The 26,856-nt window shown below is 37.8% G+C and overlaps 1 protein-coding gene across 6 annotated transcripts; it reads right to left on the bottom strand.

Annotated features, from left to right (window-relative positions):
- Positions 1 to 155: 155 nt before the first annotated feature.
- Positions 156 to 23,339, bottom strand: LOC101735710 (uncharacterized). Of its 6 annotated transcripts, XM_038012610.2 has the most exons (12): positions 22,624 to 22,765; positions 22,291 to 22,391; positions 21,818 to 21,912; positions 21,478 to 21,531; positions 17,528 to 17,704; positions 17,050 to 17,127; positions 16,102 to 16,296; positions 15,748 to 15,855; positions 15,545 to 15,654; positions 10,125 to 11,149; positions 8,171 to 8,341; positions 4,243 to 5,093 (listed from the first exon to the last, which is right to left on the bottom strand). In XM_038012610.2, exons 7-12 carry the CDS (start codon positions 16,206 to 16,208, stop codon positions 4,692 to 4,694), a joined length of 1,923 nt encoding a protein of 640 aa, XP_037868538.1. In that variant the 5' UTR covers positions 16,209 to 16,296; positions 17,050 to 17,127; positions 17,528 to 17,704; positions 21,478 to 21,531; positions 21,818 to 21,912; positions 22,291 to 22,391; positions 22,624 to 22,765; the 3' UTR covers positions 4,243 to 4,691. The 6 variants fall into 6 exon arrangements, with proteins under 6 accessions (XP_037868540.1, XP_037868538.1, XP_062525704.1 ...); XM_062669720.1 differs by having other exon boundaries at positions 17,528 to 21,531; XM_062669721.1 differs by lacking the exon at positions 17,528 to 17,704.
- Between the last annotated feature and the right edge of the window lie 3,517 nt (positions 23,340 to 26,856).

Genomic DNA, 26,856 nt, shown 5'->3' with positions numbered 1-26,856 from the left:
CGTATTTTCTGAAAGCTGATTTTTACGTATATTTTAGGCAATGTAGATAAAAAATAAAAATAAGCTGTGAATATTCCCGCAGACGCAAGCGCTTCTACGACTTTGTTCCTGCGATATTAGGGTTTTCGGAGTATTGATCAAATATTATACTTGCAGATAGTCCATATTGTATTTAATTTTGTACAATGACATATTCAACATAGTTCTTATGAATATTGTTCAAAAACGAATTCTGATCCAAAAGCAATTCTCGTAAATGTACACTCAGATTAGAAATTATTGTAAAATTAATCATATTCTAAGTTTTGTGGTGGGGAAAAGGGTTGATAATAAATGAGTAATAAGTAGTAATAATAAAGCAATCTTAAGAAAATTATAAATTATTTGAAAACCAAAAATATATATGTATGTAATAGAAAACTAAGCGTAATGTTTCGTTTTTATTCTATTCTTACGAGTATTGAAGAACCTGATCAACCTCGGAGTGCTGTAACACCCAAATAAATTAATGAAATTAAACAAATTTATAGTGGATATTATTCGTTAAAAACCGTCTAAAGATTGCTCTGATTATTTTACTGTAACATGACCACAAAAAAGTTTAAGAGTAATATGGATGTCAAAACATCCACATTATAAATATAGGCATGTTGTAAAAAAAATATGGGACGAAATAAAACAATTTCCTGGTAGTAGTGGTTTCCTAGATATTCTTGGGTTGGATTATTGAAAATCTGTTCTTTTGATTTGCGTATGCTATTGTGAATATTGGAATCTCCAAACTGGAAAAAAAGCTTCTGAAAATCGGCATCTCTGTCTCAATCTCTTTCTCTTATAATATTGTGTAACAGGCACGAAATCTTTATAATCAATGTTACGCGCTTTTTGTTTGCCTCTATACTTTTCGTAAAAATACGAAATTCATTAGTTAGAATACCAAACGTGCACTCAATTGTGACTCTTTCCCAGGACAATTTTTTGTTGAAAATTCTTTTGTCCGCAATTAAACCATCCGATGGATATGGGCGCATCAAATAATTTTTAAAAGGTTAGGCTTCATTGCCAATCATCACGTATGGTAATTTGAACCAGGTAACCTCTGTGACGGTGGAATATTGAATCTATTTTCTATTACTAATCTATTTATCGGGATAGTTTCTATATTCCTGATAAAGATTGTAAAATTCGCCATTTTTTGTGGTTAGCTGGGTGCGCTCCTATTCTTGACTGAATTATATCTTCAGTTATGAATGCACTTGTTTCAAGGCAAAATCGAGCTACTTTTGATAGGGGCATTTTAAAGCGTTCTCTAAATACATGCACCACTGACGCCACCGCAGACGCAAATAGTCTAGCTGTGGCATACCATCGCAAATCACGCCGCCCGCTGCGCCTCCCAACGCACTGCGCAATGCACCACCAGAAACTGCCGGGCCCTTAAGATCAAACGCCTACAGAACAATATCATCGAGATATATGAAGCAAAGGGACCCCTGGAGGTCTGTGAGACCTGTCATCAGTCATCAGTCATTTATCAGTCGTTAGAATGTGGACAGGGCAATTTTTTACCGAAGGGCATCCGGTTAAACTGGATATGCCTCTGGGGCACAGAGAAGGCTGTTTTGGGTGCATCTTCTGGCTTTATTAAAAGTTGGTGAAATCTAGAAAAGAGATCGAGGGTGCTGAAGTATTGACTTTCCCTAATTGGTCGATGTTTTCAGTAATTTAAGGGATTGAACAACTTCACCGATAATTATGTCATAGAGTTTCCTTGTCGATGACTATACGCCATTTCTTTAAGCCGGAAGTATTCGTGTTTTTGAGAATGACTCACATGGGGAGGATCAAGGAGAGGAAAATGGAGTAATGATATCTTGGTCTAACATTTTGTCGACTTAGGTTTTTACTTCTTGTTTTTGACACTACGGGAAGCGGTATGACTTAATATGGTTTGGAGTATCGTAAGTAGTTTTGATTTCGTGTTCGATGATTGGAGAAGAATATAAGGAATATAAGGGTTCGTAAGGTAGGTGAAATATGTCGGAGTATTTTGAATATAGGTTAAAAAGGGCACCACTGTCTTCTCGGTTTACATGAGATGTTCTTCGAAAGTCTAGTACTTTTTCGGATCGTTCAGTTACACTTTCGACGTTCAGGAGAAATTGTATTGGATAGGTCTCTGTTGGATCTATTTTTAGTTTAAGATTAGGTTTGATTTTATGTTAAGGTTAATGATTGAGATGTTTAATCTTTTATTCTCTTTTACTTTTACAAAACAATTAGCTATAAGGATTGTTCTTGATAGGTACTGGTCCACTATGGTGCTTACTTTTAATTCTGGTTTTACTAAAGTGCATTCGATAACTGTCTCTGTGCGTGGAGGAAAGATCATTGATCGAAGAAATGTACACTCCAGGTCACATCTATCGGCCCACATAGTGTTTTAAGTTTTCATGGTCCCTAGCTAAAATAAATGTTACATGGAGCAATAAATTTTTATGAAGTTTTGAAGCTGATTTATTAATGAACCCTTTTCTTTTTCTGGCCGATGGCCGAACCTCCTACGAGGTCCCCGCACCTAGGGGACCGGCCGTAGTCCTGCAAGGGTCTCCGCTCCTCTTTAGTTTGTTTATTAACGACATTCCGCGGTCGCCACAAACCGCCGCAGACAGAGACACGACTGTTTACTACTCGAGTAGAAACAAGTCCCTAATCACGAGGAAACTCCAGAGCGCAGCCGTAACCCTCGAATAGTGGTTCCGAAAATGGCGCGCAGACATAAACTCAGCGAAAAGCACAGCGGTGCTATTTCAAAGCGGAATTCAACGTGTATTTCTTCCCGTATTAGGAGGAGAAATCTTTCTCCCCCGATCCCTCTTCGGCCAATCAATACGCTGGGCCAGGAAGGTCAAGTACCTGGGAGTCATCTTGGATGCATCGATGACATTTCGCGCGCGCAAAAAATCTGTCCACATACTACGCGTTACATTCGCGAAACAGCTACTCTTGAGTTCTTTGTTAGGTTTCCTTTGGAGGCACTCTGCTAGCTTTTCACAAGTCCTACCCTTCCTGGCTAAGCCGTTGCTCGCCCACATGTCTTGGTGAAACTGGAAAGGCTCCGGGTCAATGCAATGATAGTTTACAGCGCTCCCTGTTTGGTGCCGGGCCGCGGAGCGCGAAAACGTGTCGGCGTTGCGACATCCTCAACGAGCGATCGTGGTCAGGATCGATATCGAGGATACCGCACTTTCTCCTACGAGGCGGCGTGCCTACTCGCGCAGGAGCCTGGAGGCAGAGGCGCTCGCTGCTGACTACAGGTGGCGTACCACTGTCTGGTTGAAGTGTTGACCGTGGTAGTCCCCTTATCTCATCCGAGTTCGTACACTCAGCACAATATTCAATCCTCGAAATTTGAAATACGAAATAATGAAATGAAAACAAAATTTCCATATTAAATCGTAGTTTTCAATTTCTTTGATTAACGCTTTACGTGACCGTTGTGCTGATTTCTTCCTTGTTCAACTGTTTTCTCGGTGACTGGCAATTTTTCTGATGTATTTTCCAATCATAGGCCTAAAATCGAAGTTTAAATTTACATCATACCGCTTCAAAGAAACGCATTACTGCTTCATGGCAGAAATAGGCATGGTGGTGGTACATCCCGTGCGGAGTCACAAGACGTCCTACCATCAGCAAGTACGCAAATTATAATTTATGCGGATTTGATTTTTATTACACGATGTTATTCCTTCACCATAGAAGTCAATCGTAAACATTTGTTAAGTACGTATTTCATTACGAAAAATTGGAACCTGCCTGGGGGATTCAGACACCGATGAATCGCTTGATACGAATGCACCTGACGTCTTATCCTTCAAGCCACGACCACTTCATGTGTATTTTAATGTTGTATAATTTGTCCTAAAAGCGGTAGGCAGCGGCTTGGCTCTGCTCCTGGCATTGCTGAAGTCCATGGGCGACGGTAACCACTCACCATCAGGTGGGCCGTATGCTCGTCTGCCTACAAGGGCAATAAAAAAAAAAAGTGCGTGCGTACAAAGAACACAATGACATGTCAGAAGTGAAACTTCTTTGGCGAACTAATTTAATTTATAAGTCTTGCTTATATTTATAAAAATCTAAAACTTTGGATTTCCGAGACTTCGAGGAAGGGAAAAAGGAAGATATGTAAGGAATTTAATTGTCATTAAAATATTACGCGTTGAAAATTAATATAACATATAAATTTAATTTTTAATTTATTTCTTCAATATTTACATTAGTCGACGCGATTTCTATTGGTATTGTTGTGACTAAAGTATTATGAACGTCACGCAGGTATGCAACTGAAGTGTCGAAAATTTTTAATACAGCGCCATCTATGAGATTTTTTAATACTGACGTGCGTATGATACCTCTTGTACTGAATTTCAATCAAGGATTATAGGTGACGTTAAAATATCGATTCACAGAGGGCGCTACCTCATACTATAAAAGATGATTTACAATTATTTACTAATGACAAAATTTTACATATACTTAGACATTTAAAATAATTGTTTTTTAATTTTTGAAGGTTTCACTTCTAACACGTGTGAATTGCACACATGTTTCTTTTGTATTATTATTATTAGCATTAATAATATTTGATGATGTTTGAAAATCTTCAATAATGTTTTCTGAAAGATTTGTCAATGATTTTTTTTTCTTGCTCTAAACTCACGAACACGTTCTCTTGAAGTTTTATTTTTTTCAATTAGTAAAGTCGAAGTCGAAGGTTGAGAATTTTCATGTTCTTGATGTACTTCAACTTCAACAGTGATTCGCGTCAAATCATTTGACTCTTGATTTTCTTCATATTTTTGTCTTTTTCGAGCTCTGTAGTCACGACTACGCTCTGCTGGAGTTTTTGGTTTAGTTTTTGTAATGATGAACGATGAGATATTCAACCCTTGGCTAGCTGCATTTTTTAAAGCCCTTTTCCGCTCTCTACATTCACGTGAACGTTCTGTTGATGTTTTACCTGGCCGTCTAACAGATATATTATTTTTAAGTGTTTCACATTCTCGCACCACAATTTTTGGCATTGCGATCTGAAAATGAAAAGTTATTTGAATTTAATATTTAATAAAAATAATTAAAGAGAATTATTAAATTACATTTATTTTATATTGTTTGAAAAATAATATAGTAATATCTCAGATGTTGAATATTAAATTAAAATTCCTTGTGATTTTTTGTAAATAGTAAAAATACCTGAACCCAATTTAAATTTATACAAAATCATTGTAAATTAATGATAACTATAGAAATTCCAGTTTTTAAATTAAAATTTCGTCAAGAGAATTTATGAAATATTGTTAGTCAAAACCGTTTACTACGACATCGTTTAATACAACATGCCGGTTATAATAACCTAGAACAAAGGTCCCGGCTGAATGCCATATGACCGCCTTATTAAAAATATTGCTTTCTACGACATTGGTAATAACGACATACCTCATAAAACGACCACATTTAACTAATATTTCGGAGAATTCGATCTGTTAGAACGACCGGCTAAGTTGTATTGTAAACAATTTTAATAGGTATCCACATTTGTCTTCAATAGCTATTAAAATCAGGAGAGAAAACAATAGGGTTTAGTTTAGTGTAGGGTCTTTTCTAATTCATAAAAACAAAACAAGTGCATGCGGTAGAGTCAAAGCCCGCTTCTTCATATCTCTTCAGTTAGTTTGTTACTTATCTATACAGAAGACGCACCAAAACTTTGAATGATGGTATCAATGCTGTTAGTGTATTAAGAAAGATTGATCTTTTTAATGAACAGTTCCATGTCAACATCAATTACGACGATACGTTAATTAAAATCCAACGTGAATTACAAAATATCTATGCACAACAGAAGTGTTCCAAACAGACCAAAATTACAGATTTTATGCTCACAGAAAAATTATATGCATTGTACTTATGTGTAATAAACAAAATGTACATAGGTGAATAAATATATTTTTCAAATAATTCCCTATCGATTTGTTTGTACTTGCACGATACACATTAAACATCACCGGTTGTTACGACTATCGGTTTTTACGACTGAATATGAGCAGTCCCTTCGATGTCGTTATAACAGATTTTGACTGTATTTATATTTTATGCAAAATGATTTATTGAAATCTCAAATGACGAATTGTAAATAAAAATGCCACGTGTTTTTTGTCAATATTAGAAATTATTAATTAAATTTTGTTTTTGAACTTAAAATTTAGAAAAGCGAATTTATGAAATATTTTTATTTTATGGAAAATGATTTATTAAATTATTAACTGACGAATGGCAAGTTGAAATGCCACATGTTATTTGTAAAAATTAAAACTACCTAACCTTCAAACCAATTAGCATAAAAAATTGTAAATAAACAAAAATAAAACAGATAATATATTACTTACTTCGAATAACTGCTGAGTATACGACGACTTACTTATCACAAAATTTTATTCATAAAGTTTATTTATAAATTTAATTCACTTTATACACTGTATAAGTGCTAATAATATTGTAAATAGATGAAAAATCTGCGTTTACTGCGAATGACGTTATGCGACAGAATTGCCATCTAAAGTTCTAATAATTAACTAGTAAACGAATACACAAACCAATATAGCGTGTATTATTTCTCGATATCCCTTATTCTTGCCTTGGAAAGCAAGGGCGAGGCTCTCGCTGTGAGCCTTGACATCGCGAAGGCCTTTGACAGGGTCTGGCATAGGGCACTTCTATCGAAGCTTCCAGCATACGGGATCCCTGAGGGACTCTGCAAGTGGATCACTAGCTTTTTGGATGGACGGAGCATCGCAGTTGTCGTCGACGGCTGCTGCTCCGATACCATGACCATCAACGCTGGTGTTCCACAAGGTTCGGTGCTCTCCCCCACGCTTTTCATACTGCATATCAATGACATGCTATCTATTGATGGCATGCATTGCTATGCGGATGACAGCACGGGGGATGCGCGATATATCGGCCATCAGAGTCTCTCTCGAAGCGTTATACACGAGAGGCGATTAAAACTTGTGTCTGAAGTGGAGAACTCTCTGGGGCGGGTCTCCAAGTGGGGTGAACTGAATTCAGTTCAGTTCATCCCATTGAAGACACAGGTTTGCGCGTTCACTGCGAAGAAGGACCCTTTTGTCATGGCGCCGGAATTTCAAGGAGTATCCCTGCAGCTTTCCGCGAGTATCGGGATTCTGGGGGTCGATATTTCGAGCGATGTCCAGTTTCGGAGTCATTTGGAAGGTAAAGCCAAATTGGCCTCTAAAATGTTGGGAGTTCTCAACAGAGCGAAGCGGTATTTCACGCCTGGACAGAGACTTGCGCTTTATAAAGCGCAGGTCCGACCTCGCGTGGAGTACTGCTCTCACCTCTGGGCCGGGGCTCCCAAATACCAGCTACTTCCATTTGACTCCATACAGAAACGGGCTGTTCGGATGGTCGATAGTCCTGCGCTCGCGGATCGCTTGGAACCTCTGGGTCTACGGAGGGACTTCGGTTCTCTCTGTGTTTTATACCGCATGGTCCATGGGGAATGCTCTGAGGAATTATTCGAGATGATTCCCTCATCTCCTTTTTATCATCGCACCTCCCGCCATCGGAGCAGAGTTCATCCATATTATCTGGAACCGCTGCGTTCATCGACAGTGCGTGTCCAAAGATCTTTTTTGCCACGTACCATCCGGCTTTGGAATGAACTCCCCTCCACGGTGTTTTCCGAGCGCTATGACATGTCCTTCTTCAAACGAGGCTTGCGGAGAGTACTTTATGGTAGGCAGCGGCTTGGCTCTGCCCCTGGCATTGCTGACGTCCATGAGCGACGGTGACCACTTACCATCAGGTGGGCCGTATGCTCGTATGCCTACAAAGGCAAAAAAAAAAAAAAATCTCTCTCTCGTTCAATCTTTCTCACTATAGCTCTCTCCCTACTCTCACTCCATGGCTAGTTGCTTCATGCTACGTTCGCCCTGTCTTACTCTCTCTCAATCGGTCTCGATCGCTCTCTCTTTCTTTTTCGACATTTCCGTTGCATACCTGCGTGACGTTACATCTATAAAAAATCTCTAAAGAAGTTTCACTTCAAAAACTCAAACTGGAAAATAAAAAGGATATTATTTACCTGACAGCTTGTACCACAATAATAAGGTCCGTAACAGTTGAAACATTTTAGATTTGTGTTCTTTAAACATACTTTACAGAATCCTCCTGTTATCAATGATACACCAGGACTTGTAGACGTTTCAAAACTTATAGATATAGTTGGTTGGACGTTTTTATTCTGTCGTTCACCCTGTCGAAGATGAAAAATATTCGCTAAAAAGTTAAATCAAACAAGCGGTTTCAACAAAATACGTGGAATCCACTAGGAAACAATTCGAATGAAATGTCATTAATAGAATGTCATATACAGCTTAGAGATACATCACCGAATACTAAGGATAGTGATTTTGAACATAACTGATCTCATATAATTTTCATTGAGAACTAATTTTAAATGAAAACTGTCTACAGTTAGACTATTTGTAAAAAAAAGTGGCCTGCAGTGTATAATTTTTATTGTAATTGAAAATTACTGGTCTTGCAATGTATCTAACACGTGTGACCGCATAACATCCACGATGAACGAATGGAGAGCAAAAATTAATTCAGTTTCGCGGGTACCTTGATTTGTCAAGGAGGGGAATTGGGTTGTATTTAGGATTCTTGTAATTCGCCGGCCGCGTATACGAGTAGTAACTATAGTACTGATACTTGAAACAACCTAAAGAAGGAATACATATACTACTGCTGATTGGCAGCTAGGACAAGGTACAGCGGTGCAAGGAAATGGAACAAGCGTATCATCCATCACTACCTGGACTTTGACCTCGATGTTGGATTGGGAACTTAATTACGTTACGATAAATACGTTTTTATGAAAGTGCGAGCGGCTTCACTCTTACTACTGGGCTATTTCATGGGGTAGAACACATCAATATTTGGTTTTAGTTTTGATATAAAGCGTGGCGTTAGCAGTGGCAGTAAATTTTTTTTGCCTTTTTTGATTAAGAATTAAGGATGCGATCACATCATCGATACTTCGGAAATCTTCGGAAGCGCTCGGCAATGGTCGGTGCATTTAGGCAAAAAAAGAAAGGGAATAAGTGTTTTTAGCAGAATTAAATTATAGATTAATCATATCCAACACGGAATAATATCGTGTAATCAAAATGAAACACGTAAAATTATAATTTGTGTAATTCCAGGTGGTAGAGCGTCTTGTGAGTCGGTACGGGTGGGTACCACCACCCCGCCAATTTTTTTAATTTTTTTAAATTTTTTTTTTGTTGCCCTTGTAGGTACACGAGCGTACGGCCCACATGATAGTGAGTGGTTACCGTCGCCCATGGACTTCAGCAGTGCCAGGGGCAGAGCCAAGCCGCTGCCTACCGTTTAATACTCTCCACAAGCCTCGTTTGAAGAAGGACATGTCATAGCGCTCGGGAAGCACCGTGGAGGGGAGCTCATTCCATATTTTAAGCCAGATACGACGAGCAGTCGTAGTTTCTGGTTTGAAGAATGGCACATTGACTGTCGTCGTGGCCTAAAGGATAAGACGTCCGGTGCATTCGTGTTGAGCGATGCACCGGTGCACGAATCTCAGGCGAGTAGCAATTTTTCTAATGAAATACGTACACAACAAATGTTCACGATTGACTTTTACGGTGAAGGAATAACATCTTGTAATAAAAATCAAACCCGCAAAATTATAATTTGCGTAATTACTGGTGGTAGGACTGGTAATCGTTTCGGTTTGAAGGGTGGGGCAGCCGTTGTAACTTTACTTGAGACCTGAGAACTGATATCTCAAGGTGGGTGGCGCATTTACGTTATAGATATCTATAGGCTCCAGTAACCACTTAAAACCAGGTGGGCTGTGAGCTCGTCCACACATCTAAGCAATAAAAAAAACATGATGTGATGTCTGTAGGGTCATTCCTATATATTCTTAATACCAAGTGAGCTCGCTGAAACGTCTTAAAAGTGCTCATAAAGTTATGAATATTTTGAACATGTAAAATAAAAGTTCTCACCGATTCATCGGAAGTGTTGTCACCAGTTTGAAAATTCGGAGGTTCTGCTTTGACTTGCTGTTCATTTAGAAGTTCGATGTATACAGGATCTGTTGTTTCATTGTTATTACAAGATTGTGACCTTTGCGGATTATTTGTACGAAAAGGATGTTGATCGTGATCAACAGCATTGTAATTATTGAATGAACTTAATAATTTACTTTGATTATTTTCGTCTTGTTTAGATTGCGCATCGTAATGTACAGGAGAGTTACGGAAATGTTGGTTACTTGTATCTTGATTCATTATGATTTCCGTATTTATAGCTCTTTGTTTATTTGTGAAATCAGATTTGCTGAATGAAGGATTATTTTGTTTCAAAGTGAATTCACTAAGATTTATGCGTTTAATCCACTCTAACATTTCGTAGTACAATTCTTCTATTTGCTTAAGGTGGGTGCCAATTTTGTTTGCTTTAGCAATTTCAAATGTGCGCTCAATGAACGACTCATTAAAGTTTTCTATTTTACTTAGATGTAGGATACTGTTTGTTACAGCGTTATACGACAAATTGAAATAGTAAAATTTTATATACGTATATTGTGAGTTTGTAATGTTCTTAGGACAGTCTTCATAATTTTTTTGTTGGTACCACTGATTTAATTTTTTTATCATTTTAATTAAATTACTCGAGACCGAGTCGATCATATCGCGCGGTTTAATGTTGCTTGTCAATTCACAATGTTGGTTAATATATTTTGATAAACTTGTATTTGTCCACGCTGTATCTTTATTTCTGTCAAACGATATGCATTCTTCTCTTGGGAATGGATCTCTTTCATGTGCATAATTGCCCTTTGTGAGAACAGTATTATTCTCAATGGGAAAATTATTTGATATATTGTCTATTTTATAATCTGTGACCCAGTTAGAAACAAATTCAATCTCTTCATCATTAATTATTGTTACTTCTACTTCTACGGGCTTGTTAAAATCAATATCTGCCATTCGTTTTAAAGTGTTGACAGACTCCATGGTTATTTTACCTGCAACAAAAGTAGTAAATTGTATCATACTTTAATTACTAACGTGTAATTACATGACAGAAATATTAGTTTGAACTTATTTTTATAGGCTTTGTAGGCAGACAAGCATACAGCCCCTTTGATGGTGAGTGGTTACCGTCGCTCTTGGACGGCAGCAGTGTCAGGACCACAGCCAAGTTGCTACATACTGAGTACTCTCCGTAAGGGTTGTTTGAAGAAGGATATCTCATGGCGTTACACTATGTGACGAAACCATGCGTGCCGTCTTAAAAATCTGTAGGTTTGTTTTTATTTACAATAACCAGCTGAAATTTGGCACGTAAGATCTCTGATGTATATACACTATCAAGTAAGGGTACATTCATCAATTCATCCAATTCTTTCATAGTTGTTTTCTATTCTCTGACGTTCAGTAGGCCATATAGTTGGTATATAACCGGCTACAATTGATGATTTGCCATAGGTTGTCGTAATAAATACCAAGCGGCTTTCAACTGAATGAAGTACATCTATACTCATTTTTTTCATTATATCGACGATGTCAAATTCTGGATTTTCATCTATTATCTCAATGATCAGGCGTTGTAAATTACTAATACCTCTGTTATGTTTATTGACATACTCAGCAACATAAACAGCGCAAGCATACTCGTCCTGTATAATTTGAAAATCCATGTTAGATTTTAAATTATGGAAAACAAAATGATTAAAAGAATTAAACCACTTTTCTGATGGTTTTCGACGATAAAATAATTTTGGTCGCTTGATACCAGCACGAATAATACTGTAATAATGTTCGCCACTCTCAATATTATGGTGGGTATCCTCCTCCGTGCGTCGTATTCCTCAGTTCTGAGGGTCGTGACCTTTACTGAGCACTTTTGTCAGGACTATGTTCTTCCATTCACTTCTGTCCTCCGCGCAGTGGATAGCGACATTGATGCTGGATTCCAAAGTCGTCTTAATCTGATCGGACCAGCGCATGGGACTACGCCCCCTAGGCCTCTTTCCTTCCACTTTGCCGGTGATGAGAAGTCTTTCGAGATTGTCACCCTTTTTTCTCGCAACGTGACCGAAAAACTCTAAAATCCTACGTAGGCAAATGGTGGAGAGTCTTAAGGAGACGCCTAGTTCTTCCAGGAATGATGCGTTTGTCCGATGCGCCGTCCAGGGAATCCGCAGCATTTTCCTCCAGCACCACATCTCAAACGCGTCGATCCGACTTCGATTAGCCTTCTTCAGAGTCCATGTCTCCGCCCCATATAAGAAAATAGAAAACACAAGACTTGATACAAGTTTACGCTTGGTTTTTATGGAGATGTTTCTATCGGACCAGATGCTATCAAGCTGAGACATGGCAGTTTTTGCTATCCCGATACGTCTTCGAATCTCAGGCTCGCACGATCCAGTATTCGTAATCATGGAGCCCAGGTATATGAATCTTTCTGTTGTTTCAAGATGCAGTGACCCCGTGTGCTCCAGTTTGTTCATGCGGTCTATTACCATCACTTTTGTTTTGGATCGGTTAATGGCAAGACCAAGTTCGAGGCTAATTTTTTCAAGCTTGCTCATGAGAGCAGCCATCTCGCTTTCATTAGCCGCGAGAAGAGTGGTGTCGTCGGCGTATGGCGTATGGTGGGTATAAAAATGATCAAAACTTGTATAATTAATATTTTTTAAGTTTGATCGAATCAATTTATAATTTTCTTTATATTTTTTTAAAAGGTCTTCTGAGTAATTGAATCAGTATTCTTCATTGGTAACAATGTGACAGCGTTTTTTGTCGGCATAAAAGGTGCTCCAAATCGACAGTTATCTTTTTTGCTGGGATCCATTTTTTTTTGTAACATGTAAAAGTGAGTTTATAAGTTAGAAGTTTAATATTTCCAGACGACTCTGATTCAGCTACTGAAACTAACTCGTCAATCATTTGGATCATCACATCTGGATTGTTATTAAACAACTCTTTTGGTGCATTATATGCCAGCCATAAAAGAATGTGAGCGTGAGGACTTCCGCGATGTTGAAATTCGATTCTTTTAAAATAATGAACTACTCGATATTTGCCGAATGGGCTTCTCTTTTTTTATTGTAAAATTTTTAATAATCAATTCACTAATTTTTCAAAATAAATTGCACAAGTAACTGAATCTTCGCTGATTAATGTGGCTTTGTGAATGAAAGACATTTCTGAAATAAATTTATCACATACATTTGCTCCGTTATTTTTTAATTTATCCACTTTCATTTGCACCTAGAATCATAAAAGCAGCTGGCGCTCCTAATTGTCTTATGATTGCAAAGAGATCCCTTTTACACTCTAACCAGTACCAAGCAGAATTTGGTATACAACATAGAAAAGCTAGATTACTTTCGATACAGTTATTTATATAGTTTTCAGACTGTATGTCTTCTTTAGTAATTTTAGTATTGTAACCAAAGTGTTTAAAAGCAACACTAACATTTTTACTTACTCGCTGCCTCATAATTTTTGCAGCCAGATATAAAAGATGTCGGGGATCAACGCAACGTCGATCAGTATGCCGAAGTTCACTAGTAGCTTGCATATATGAAGTTACATTAATCCCATCTCTATAAGTTCTGAACTGACCATAGATAGTTGGAAACGAAAGTTCTTCGGCATATTCATCAAATAATATACTAAGTGGAACACTCGTTTTCACCGGGTGCTATATGCAAAAATCTGTCTTTATTCCACAGAAGAGTTTGTTGTTGAGCTGTGATATTGTCTTCTTTAGGCACATGCTCACTAATATCATTCATTACTAATTCCGTAGCTACTTCATCATTATTAAGAAATGTATTGTCTTTTTCTATACCATGATGAATATAAAGTGGCGTTTGTACTAGGTATGATGATAACCATTCTTTGATGTTCTTCTTGCTAATAAGACCATGTACATAACTTGTTTTATGTTTAAAAAAAAAAGGTGTACATAGAAACAATGGTCGTCTCAAATATTTCTAGGCAGTTGATTCACCCTAGTGTTAACTTCGATTGGAACATTAATAATTTGACCATATATACCATATTGACCATTTACATGCCTAAGTCTTCTTATCTGCATAAACGGAAGCCTTGGTGAAATGGGTCGGTGCCCAATAAGGTTTAATTTTGGCAAATGAGATGGAATCACTGGATACAAAAAACCGTTATACTGATAAAAAAGGAATTTTAGAATTCAAAGAACTTCTGCACGTAGAACAAATATCTACCTCTTACATAATTCTGAAATAAATAAAATTTAAGTCTTTTAACTCATATTATTAGACGATCAAATGTAAAATGAATAATTACCGGTATTATAAGTTGTAAAATATCATCGTGTTGATCAGAAGTTTTTTAAAAATCGTTTTTCCACCAAAGTCTCGCAAACAGCACAAGAATACCCGAAAATATTATTTTTTAAATTATTATGAAAATCTAAATGGCTATTACTATGTTGATAATAATTGGTGTAGCTTAGGAGTGTAACTTCATCAAGCTCCATAGGACAATCGTCATTAATAGCAGTGTTATTTAAAAATTTCATCGACTTCGTAATTTTCTTCATGAGATGATGTTTCAAGAAGATCTTGAAACTGTTGACAATCCATACTGCTGTTCAAAATTATTTGATCGGTTTCGATATACGGTGTATAATGTTGATTTAAAAGATGTAAATGAATGAAGTTTTGTGTGTTGTTTACTTTATAATGACAAAACAAAACTTCTTCCTTTTTACTAACAACGTTAAATTAATTAATCGGGATCCCTTTGGGACTCTGCAAGTGAATCGCTAGCTTTTTGGATAGGCGGAGCATCACTGTCGTCGTAGACGGTTGCTGCTCCGATACCATAACCATTAGCGCTGGCGTTCCACAAGGTTCGGTGCTTTCGTCGCTTTTCATCCTATACATCAATGACATGCTATCCAGTAATGGCATGCATTGCTATGCGGATGATAGTACGAGGGATGCGCGATATATCGGCCATCAGAGTCTTTCTCGGAGCGTGGTGCAGGAGAGACGATCTAAGCTTGTGTCTGAAGTGGAGAATTCTCTGGGGCGAGTCTCCGAGTGGGGTGAACTGAACTAGGTTCAATTCAACCCGTTGAAGACACAAGTTTGCGCGTTCATTGCGAAGAAGGATCCCTTTGTCATGGCGCCACAATTCCAAGGAGTATCCCTGCAACCTTTCAAGAGTATTGGGATACTTAGGGTCGACATTTCGAGCGATGTCCAATTTCGGAGTCACTTGGAGGGCAAAGCCAAGTTCGGTAAATGGCTCAGGGCAAGTATGCAGGTGTGCTGAATTTAAAAGCTGTTTTCGAATGTCTTTCGGTGAAATTTCTAGCTGCATTATTCTAATTACAGAGTGAAAAAAACAGTTACCATCCCCCAAAATGTCCATGTTCTGGCGTAACAAAACCTGCGGCGTTGTACATTCGAGATGTTGTTCGTATGGTGCAAGAAATGAAGAAATTGGAGTATTACCATGAAATCTAGAAAACAACAAAAAAAGGATAAACTCAATGACTATAAATATAGTCGATATATTGTATAAAAATTATAATTTAAATTTTTCAAAAACATACTGCATTACTGATTGCTGAGTATTGTTCACCGACATAACATCATTTGTCGCAGTTATTTCTTCTCGTTCTTTATCTTGTATATTGTCGGAATTATATATGTTTTCTGAACTAAAAAGAGAACAGTAAAATATACTATGTAACTTTGACATTTAATAATAACCAATTATGGAAAAAATATTTATTTCTAAATAATTTATTAATTAATAATAGCAATAATTAAATTGATGCCAGAGAAATTAAATATTGTTATTTTATACAATAATCTCATAAATAGAAAAAAAACAAAAAAAAGTTAAGAAATAAGTATATTTATTTGTAAATTTTCTATTATAATTATTAAAAAAAATAACTTACATTTGTGAAAAGTTCCCTTCCTTCTGTTGCAAAATAGCATTAAGCCGAGAGCATTTTAGTTTATGACGGTATTCTTTTTTTCGCAAAGATTCTTTCATTTTAAACATTTTATAAATATTTTCATTATCTTTTATATGCTTTCGATACCTTTGTTGACGCTGTGCAAGATTTACTTTCCGTATATTTTTTTCAGTACTGAAATTAATTACGGTTATTAATGTTAAAATACAGTAGAATCCGGATATAACGACCTTCAAGGGACCGGCGAAACTATGTCGTACTAACCGGATGACGTACAAAACGGAAGGATTATTTCTTAAGTACATATGTTTATCCAACTCACGGAGCATGTGAAATTTTGCATGTCTAACTGTATAGCGAAAAATTGCTTTCCCTTGTAGCAGAGGTACATTCACGGGTATTCCCCGGTCGCACTGAAGCTTGAACCACTGTAACAATGCCTTATCCACCGGCTCATGAGTAGAAGTCCTTACACGTTTGCATTTTAAAATATTGGCATTAAACAAGTGACAAACACTAACTGTGATTCACGCGCCAATAAAGAGGGTGGGGTGAAGTTGGGGCACCGAGGAATTGGTAGGCTGTGTAAACAGCATTCTGCGTCGTTTTAACCGAATGTATCATCATAATATTCATAATTAATGGTCGCTATAAGCAGTTAGTCGCTTAAAACGGAGTCGCACTAAACGGTTATATTTTCTCAGTACCTAACTATGAAACCTAACTTGAGTAAACATTATCGTCGTTAAAAGCGGTTAGTCGTTATAAGCGAAGTCGTTATACATGAATTCTACTGTAATTATTTATTAGAAATGTATATTATTTTTAATGTATATTTTTCCTTCATTAATTTCTCGTCTGATTTCTACTAACTTTACAATTGTATTTAAAATTACACTGCCAAACATATAATATTCTATATCATACCTTGTTTCATTTTTATTTTTTTGCCGCTGCCGATACCTTCTTTGGTACTCCACATTTTTTCTTTTCCGTATTTCTTTCCTGTTAACAAATAAAATACTACATTTTATATGAAAAGAAAAAAATAACAAATAATCGTAAATAAATTATACAAATACAACCACAAAAATAAAACACGTGGTGATCATACATACAACCAAACAAAAAACACGTGTCGCTTATATCGCTCCCTTAGTAATGTAAAGGCCTATTTCAAAAACACCAACTTTTGAGAAAATGCGTTTAAAGATTCGGGATTCCCGATATTTTTACTTTATCATTCATAACATCGTAATTTAAAGTGCTATAGCCCTGAATTTTTTTTATATAGAGTATGATAAACGTACTACAGTATTAACAACTGAAACATTGCAAAAAATATGATTTTAGCATAATCGGCGTTCAACATCTCTCGGCTTTAATTCGTATGGAACCCAATTACCTTGTTTATGAATCATTCCTAACGATTTTAAACGATGTGAGACTGCTTGCTGCATTGATTTAAATATACTAGATGAGTAGTTACCGCGTCAACGCGTAACCACTCAACGTAAACCCACAGGTGTATGCCCGGCTTATTCATTCAGTTACTTGCGTGCCGTCGTCCAAGTAATAAGTCCTGAAAAATGCGTAAATTTGTGGCGAAAGAGTGCCTTTCGAGGTCGGAAATACACAAAAAGGCAAGCGGGATTACTTTTCACACATAACTTTATCCATTCTGTATTGATTTTCATTGTAAATAAAACAAAAACTGATTTTAGAGATCATCAAGAAAAGGCTATGAAATTAAGGTTCAGTATTGCCAGTAAAACATCTTTTGGTTTTCGAGTGATTATAGGAAATTTTTATATTAATGAAATCCAGAAATTTTCGAGGCAGATCATCAAGTTGATTCTGGCTACCACAATGGTTAACGAATATGCATGCGTCTGAATAAAAAAAATGCGGTACACATTAAACTAATCTCTTCATCCGTGCATTTTCCCGGGTATGATCTCACATTTACACGAAATTAATATGTTACTTATGTATTCCAAACTGTAGAAAAATAAAGGAAAAGACAATAATGTCTCTCTTTGGCTCCGTGTCCGTAAGATATAAATATACTGTGTCATATTCTAGAACCTAAATAAACTGTAGACAGTTTCATGAAAATCTGTACAGTTTCAGCCATACATTCATTCAGTCACCATTCTTTGAATAATGGGTTCAGAAGCAAAAAACACACAAATACAATTATTACACAATTATAAATTATTTGTATTATTATTATTGAGCTCGTCCACCCATCTAAGCAATAAAAAAAAACTTCGTTTAAGTTTATATTCAAAATTATTTTAGTTAAATTATTTTATTTATTAATATTCGCCTAAATAATAAATATTCTGGCGAAATATTTCTCATAGCAGGCAACATAAATCGTTCTGCTTCAAGTAATATTACCATCTTTATCCAACTAACGATACGCCGCGTAACTAGTGAACTAGAGTAAGAGAGATGGATATATGTTTAATTTAAAATGTTTATTAGTTTCAAAGCTACATCGTCGTCGCATAAAGCGGCTACACTTTTGTGTACGCAAGGTACTGAGGTTTGACAGTTATATTTTAACGCTCTGGCTTGCTGAGTGACTTCTAAAGTAAGTGCCAGTTCTGTTTGTGTTTGAGACGAATCTTCCTCCAATAATTCCGTCAATTCTGCATCCTCATAAATTTTTGGCCTTCCACTGCGATCTTTGTCTTCTTCGTCAAAACCACCGTTTTTAAACGTTTTAAACCACTCACGACATGTTCTCTCAATCAAGGCAGCCTCATTAAATGCTTTTACGAGCAATCGATGCGCCTCGGCTGCAGATTTTTTAAAATTAAAAAAGTAAATTAAAAGTTCCCGCAAATGACGCTTATTTGGTTCAAATGTTAACATTTTTGGATTAAAAAAAAATGATGCTAATACGGAGTTAATAATATGATAGGGTTAAGTTGTTCTTAAATGTTCAACTTAATTTTCAAGCCGATTATCATCTGTGAGTTCGAACGTAAACCTCGTGCCACACCATCTTTCTCAAAACGGCGAAAATTTATTTGTACACCTTTTATATTACTACAATAATCTAACGAAATGGCAAATAATATTAAATAAAGTAGGAAATCAAAAACTTCAAAAAACAAATATACGACGGAGGAGATTGATGATGACTCATGTTTGGGCTTCCGAAACAAAACTTCACGAGAACTTTGTGAGCTGCGTATATTTCACGAGAAGCATAACAATGTTCCAGAGAAATTCGTACTGTAGTACGGGTAGGACACGAATGATTGAGCGCTTTTTTTCCCCTACCTATGCTGGATAGCCTTGAGAGGCTATTTCAGCTTCACCCTAACGTGTGTAGGTGAGCTTACGGTGCTCAAACCGGTTGCTAACACTGACTCTAGCAAGAGCAGTGCTTCGCAGAATCTACCACCGGATCGCAAACGCGATCCACTGAGAAGATCCGGCGAGAAACTCAGATGGCTGTGTCTATGGGTTAATTCGCTCGTCGAGCCCTTCGTCATAAGCGACGGGTTCGACGAGCGACGGTATTTTCATCTGTTTTAAAATTATAACCCCAGTTTTCCTGTAATTCCTTCACGTCGTAAAAGAAGTCATAAGAAAGTTTTTTTCATTTTCGTTTTCTAGTTAATTATACATCAGCAGAGGTTGTGTCAGTATTCAATTCAGTTATCAAGTATCAGATGATGTAGTTGAAGAACGCTGTCTTTTGACTGTCTTTTATTTCGTCCCACTACCTTCTTGAATATTGGGATCCATAAAGACTCCCCAAGGGCAAATTTACAATTTCAAAACATAGTCCAACTACAATGGCCTAATCATTATCACCTATTCACTGATGCATCTTAAACTATCCCAAAATGGTCTTTTAGGTGCTGCAGTAAGTCTCCTCAAAATACAAACTCCCTCAGACTTCTTCTGTGTACTCTGGTGAAGCTGTTGCTCTTCTAGAAGCAGCTCTTTTTATTAAAACTCGCGGTCTAAATAAATCAATAATTTTTTCGGACTCCTTAAGCTGTCTTCAAGACATAACTAAATTTCCATCGCATACACATGACAAAAGTCAATTTTGTAATTATATTAAAAATTAAAGAAATCTGTTTCAATGACCCTGCTCCGGACTTGATGTCACTCTCGTCTGGATCCCAAGTCATAGCGGAATTAGTGGGAATGAGCTTGCCGATTCCTGTGCCAAGGAGGCTGTTGTCATGGGCTGTAACAAGTATAACAAAATTTTTCCTTGAGATTTACATTCCTTGGCAAAACCTGATATGCTTCAATCTTGGAATGAAAGCTGGCAGATTTCTCGTCAGTCAGTAGGTAAGCATTATGGTAATTTGCAACCGACCCTGCCCTCTTTTTTTCCTTGGTTTTCCTCCCACTGCCATCTCCCTAAAAAAATTGTCTCAGCTATAATCCGTCTTAGACTTGGCCATGTTTGCTCCCCTGTTTTTCTTGCCAAAATTAGAGTCTGTGACCATTCTCTTTGTGAGTGTGGATTAGATGAGGGTACCCTGGATCACATTTTCTTCAACTGCCTCAATATTGTATCCCCTCTTTATGATATCCTTCCCAATGACATTCCCCGGCCTATTAATATTAATTGTTTATTAACTTTAGTCTATTCTAAACATGTAAATATTCTGTGTAAATTTTTATCTGCTAATAATATTAATCTCTAAAGTAGTTAGTTAAATATATTTTTGTTTGTGCTGTTCTTAAAACCACAGATTCTCGTATGGAGAAACCGACCAAATTTGTTTGTATTTAGATTTAGTAATTTTTTCCCTCTCTAAGCACTTGTTATTTTTGTAAATACTTTGACAGTGGCAAAATCAATGCCAAAGACGTTGGAGCCAAATTATTTAAATGAATAATAATAATGAAGAATGCTGTCTGGCTGCTGGTTCTGTATTTATAGATTGCATTATTATCACTAAGCTCAGCATCACTCTCTTCAGAATTAATTGGTGATATGTGGTAATCTTGGGAGTAGCGGGATGTACTATTATTGGTTCAACTTTTTCTAGTGTCTGAAACGATGGAGACGTAGATTGTGGCCGAGAAGTTTGTTGTTGCTCATCCGAGTATATAAGATTATTTTGCAAAGTAAGTACTGCTGGAATTTTTGGGAACATTCTTGGGACGATTGGCGACTACCAAAAGTTGTGCTGGTATTATTGTCGGAACTTGAAGATGAGCTGGAACTACTTGAAGATGATCTGCATGACCATTTTGATGGGGTTCTGATAAAAACAGTAAACGGCTGAGGCGTAGCGACTCATAGTTGTGTATTTTCAGCAATTTTTGGGTGCGGAATAATAATTGACGTAATTTCGTTACCTGTATATTAATCTTAGGAATATTCTCTTTTTCCAAAAGACGTCCAGTACTTAACTGAAATAAAAATTAAACAATTAGATGCTATACATTATTTAAACATACACACATACATACATAATATCATGCCTGTTTTCCATTATTAGGGTAGGCAGAGACAATAGAGTGCCACTCGCCACGATGAATGGTGTGGACATTATATAAACTTAATTTGAAATACAATTCGATTTAACTGATAGTAAAAAAGGTATGTAGAATCTTATTCAAATGAAGTATAAGGTACATAGTAAGAATTTTATAATATGTATTGATTAATAAAAAATATAGTATGTAGAAAACTTACTTCTTGTTCCTTGGGCGATTCACTTTTTTGGGATATTTAGTCGTTCTGGGAGATTGAGTAGGTTTGAAATTTTATGCGACCGCAATGCCATATTTCTACAAATCAAAATAATAATTGTATCTATTTGAGTTCATTGTTTCCTTGAAAATTAATTCACACCTACTTAACCCATAAATAGAACAATTTATTGATTTTTAAACCAACTAAACTCAACATTATGGACCAAATTCATATTTTGATTAAATATTTCGCATTATGTAAAGAACTAACCTTATATGTAAACACAATTCCTGTATCCAATTTTGTGAAAAAAAGAATGATTTTGAGATAAGCATAGAAAAAACTGAATTTCGTTGTAAAATAAGGACCTAATTTGATTTAAGACGATGTATTTTAATATTTTTTTGTGATACAAGGGCCTAACTCTAATTCAGCCTGTATAAAATATTATTAAAAAATATTGCAATACTTACCCGATAATTTGTAAAGCACAATTTCAATTTGGACTATTTTGGACATGGTGTCAGCGCTCCGGCTTCGTAAAATACTGGCGCTGTACTGGTTGGGGGCCTCTCTAGAAGAAAGAGGCGGACGCGCGAGAGGGTGGTGTGAAAGGCGCACAATTACAGTAGGTATTCATTAAAAATTTGGCTTTTTTCTCTTTCTGTGAAAGCCAAGTGGTGGAACAGTTGATATTGAGCCTATATATATATATGCAAAAAGTCAAAACCTCAAGATTTCAATTTTCCCATCTATTACTAAGGGAGCGATATGTGAAATGTTATAAATTTTATTTTTTTACTTACATAGTATTTGGTGACTTTATACAATTATCAATCACCAATTCTGTCACTGTATCACTTTCTATCACTGTATACAATTCACTTTCCATTTTTTGAAGTGTTTTTGAAATTAATTCACAAAATACATAACTCAACTCTTTTTTTTGTTGAATTTATAGCCTGGTAACTAGACCTTTAGGCCAAATAACTCAACTTTTTTTTTAGAGTTTATGGCCTGGTATCTAGACCTTTAGGCCAAGTATCTCGACACGAACACAAGTAGTGTTGCCACATGGTCGGTATTACGGATGCTTTTGTCTGCCACACAACAGCAGATATTTAGCAATTTCGTTTGTCAAAAGACATTGGCCACTCTCCATACTTTGCACGGCCCACTAAACGAAGTTCAAGGACAGAAATGAAATTTAGTTTTAATAACAAACTACATATCCCTTTTGTTATAAACAAATTAAAATCAATATTGTTCATGGGGATACAGAGACATTTAAAAAATAAGATAAGAATTTTAGGTTATATCATATGATTTTGCTGTCATTACAATGACACTTTAACATCATCATCAGCTTAAATATTATTTATATTACCGGTAAAATGGGGCGATTAGGGACAAATTCCAACTTTATGACCAATTTTAAGGTAGTTGTTGATGTATATAATGCTATATCAGGATCAAAATGATTAAAATGATGAATAATCATAAAAAATATCAGCTCATAAAAAAAAAATCAGCAGCAGTTTCAAAAAGTTGGTATGTTTTCTGTTCGTTGAAATCTCTACTTTCCGTTGGTGAAAAAAAAATGTATTAAATGTAAAAATGTAGGGTAGATTTAGATAAGGGTCCATCAACTTTTGAGTGACTTTTTGGCGGGAACGCGAGGAGTGAAGTTGTGTGATTTGTTTTATTTTGTCTATTTAGTGTTTCTTCAGGTTTAAATGTGTAATAATGATGGTTTATTAACTGTTTAATATCTGTGAAAGTGCACAAATGTGGGAAAATGAAACAAAGCTGCTGGACGTAACTTCTCAGGTTCCTCCAAAAAGTCCACTGAAAAAATCTCAGTAAATGACCACCATTTTACTGCGATTATATTTCATCTCATATCATCTCATTTCATTAAATTTCATCCCAGTTGATTAATGTCTCAAATTAATCATCTTCATTTCATTTCAAATTAAGAATATAAAGTAAAATAAGACATGACTTAAAGGCATTTTTTTTAACCGAAGGGCATCTGAATAAACTGGATATGCCTCTGGGGCACAGAGAAGGCTGTTTTGGATGCATGTTCTGGCTTTATTAAAAGTTGGTGGAATCCAGAAGAGTATTGACTTTGCCCTAATTGGTCGATGTTTTCAGTAATTTGAGGGATTGAACAACTTCACCGATAATTATGTCAGTTTCCTTGTCGATGACTATACGCCATTTCTTTACGCCGGAAGCATCCGTGTTTTTGAGAATGACCCACATGGGGAGGATCAAGGAGAGGAAAATGGAGTAATGATATCTTGGTCTAACATTTTGTCGATTTGGGTTTTTACTTCTTGTTTGTGACACTACGGGAAGCGGTATGACTTAATATGGTTTGGAGTATCGTAAGTAGTTTTGATTTCGTGTTCGATGATTGGAGAAGAATATAAGGGTTTGTAAGGTTTTTTTTTTTTTTTGTCAGGAGGACTTCCGCCCTCCACTGGGGATGGAGGGCGGAGCAAGTCAGAGTCGAACTGACTAAAACCTCCTGTCGCTCAACAACCAACGTCCAAACTTCGCATGAGACAGAACTCATGAAGAGGCAGAGGGGGGAAAGTGAAGCGTTTAGTGCGGAGCACATCTCTCCCATCACCCTCCCCCTCGGGACGCCGGACCGGCGGTCGTCGGCGCCACGACCACCAGCCCTCTCGGTCGGCAGGCTATCCGAAGCCCGCCTAGATGGCACCGGTTAGAGTGAACTATCCTACGGAATACCCCGCTGGACCAGAACCAGCGTGAGTCGAGGATAGCCGGCCTTCCATCACCCGGATGCTCTTGCGTAAAACGCGTGCAGAGCAGCTTGCACGTCGTCTTCTTAGGCCCCCTTCGCCGGTCCCCAGACCGACATGTGAGGGGGACCCGAAACACTTAGAGGGCCAGGGCTTGGGCGAGATCCGCCTCCCTGGCCCACGCTCGACGGCGGCGGGATTGTGCGTCTCTCACGCGCCCCGCCGCCTCCTTCTGCGAGATGGTGCACTCGCAGAAGTCGAGCATCGCCTTCCACGACTCGTCGTCGCCGAGCATCGATGCCACAACACTCGGCAACGACAAGTCGTTTCCTGTTTTTGCGACGAGGACACGGCGCCACCCCTCCCATGCGGGGCAGCAACCATGCCCAGTGAGCACCTGCGTGAGCCGGAAAGTGAGGCGTCCTCTGTCACGATTCACCCAATCCACAAGGACCGGGCGAATCGCCTCGACGGTCCTACGACCGGCCGAAGGATCAGCCAGCCGTCTAAGGGTTTGTAAGGTAGGTGAAATATATCGGAGTATTTTGAATATAGGTTAAAAAGGGCATCACTGTCTTCTTGTTTTCGATGAGATGTTCTTAGAAAGTCTAGTACTTTTTCTGATCGTTCAGTTACACTTTCGACGTTCAGGAGAAATTGGATTGGATAGGTCTCTGTTGAATCTATTTTTAGTTTAAGATTAGGTTTGATTTAAATAGGTTAGAGATGTTAATGATTGATGTTTATTTTTTTATACTCTTTTACTTTTACAAAACAGTTAGCTATAAGGAGTGTTTTTGATAGGTGCTGGTCCACTATGGTGCTTACTTTTAACTCTGGTTTCATTCGATAACTGTCTCTGTGCGTGGAGGAAAGATCATTGATCGAAGAAATGTACACTCCCGGACACATCTATCGGCTCACCTAGTGTTTTAAGTTTTGATGGTCCCTAGCTAAAAATAAATGCTAGATGGAGCAATAAGTTTTTATGCAGTTTTGAAGCTGATTTATTAATCAACCCTCTTTTTTTTTCTGGCCAATGGCCGAACCTCCTACGAGGTCTCCGTACCTAGGGGGCCGGCTGTAGTCCCGCAAGGGCCCGTTCCTTCTCCGCTCCTCTTTATTTTGTTTCCGCGGTCGCCGCAGACCGCCGTAGATAGAGACATGACTGTTTACTACTCCAGTAGAAACGAGTCCCTTATCACGAGGAAACTCCAGAGCGCAGCCGTAACCCTCGGACAGTGGTTCCAAAAATGGCGCATAGACATAAACTCAGCGAAAAGTACAGCGGTGCTATTTCGAAGGAGAAACTCAACGCGTATTTCCTCCCGTATTAGGAGGAGAAATCTTTCTCCCCCGATCACCCTCTTCGGCTAATCAATACGCTGGGCCAGGAAGGTCAAGTACCTGGGATTCATCTTGGATGCATCGATGACATTCCGCGCGCACAAAAAATCTGTCCACATACTACGCGTTATGACATACGCGAGTGTGGTGTTCGCTCACGCGGCCCATACACACCCTTCAAGCCTCCAATCACGGCCTCCAACCATGCTTTTGCAGATTCGCCGTCTGAGCTCAGTAGTTCGTAAGGAATGTTGACCTACACGACAATTTGGGTCGTGAATAGAGCCGAAAACCCATGAAGCCATGATAATCGCGTTATTGTTGCCGCCCTAGAAACGTCCTTGCGGATCCATCAGATCCAATACCCTTGCATTAGACGCCTTTAGATCTAACGACGACCAGAGTTCGACGTGCAACCTTAGCTAGACATCAGCTGAGTTTCTCGCCGGATCTTCTCTGCGGGTCGCGATTCTGATAGTGGATTCATTCGCGAAGCAGCTATTCTTGAGTTGTTAGGTTTCCTTAGGAGGCACTCGGCTTAGCAAGTCCCAGCCCTCCTGGCTGAGCCGTTACTCGCCCACCTGTCTTGGTGAAACTGGAAAGGTTCCGGGTCAATGCAATGATAGTTTACAGCGCTCTTGTTTGGTGCCGGCCTTTTTTTTTTTTTTTTTTCTTCCCGGTTGAGGCCCGAACCTCCTACGAGGTCCCCGCGCAAAAGGGGCGCGCGGGGTATGTGAGACTCAACGATCTGCATGGTGTTGTGAGCAGATCGCGGGCCCAAGGATTTTAGGACCCACCCACTAAACGACTCCCCTGCACTCTTACACCCGACGTCCGATCCCCTCCGAGGTCAGAACCCGGATGAGGTAGGGGGGCTACCGCGGTCAACACTACAACCAGACGGCGCGGCTC

Source organism: Bombyx mori, chromosome 8 (genome assembly GCF_030269925.1).
Source record: "Bombyx mori chromosome 8, ASM3026992v2".
Classification (NCBI taxonomy): domain Eukaryota; kingdom Metazoa; phylum Arthropoda; class Insecta; order Lepidoptera; family Bombycidae; genus Bombyx; species Bombyx mori.
Note: the sequence above shows the minus strand (reverse complement) of the source record. Positions and strands in the feature narration are given on the sequence as shown.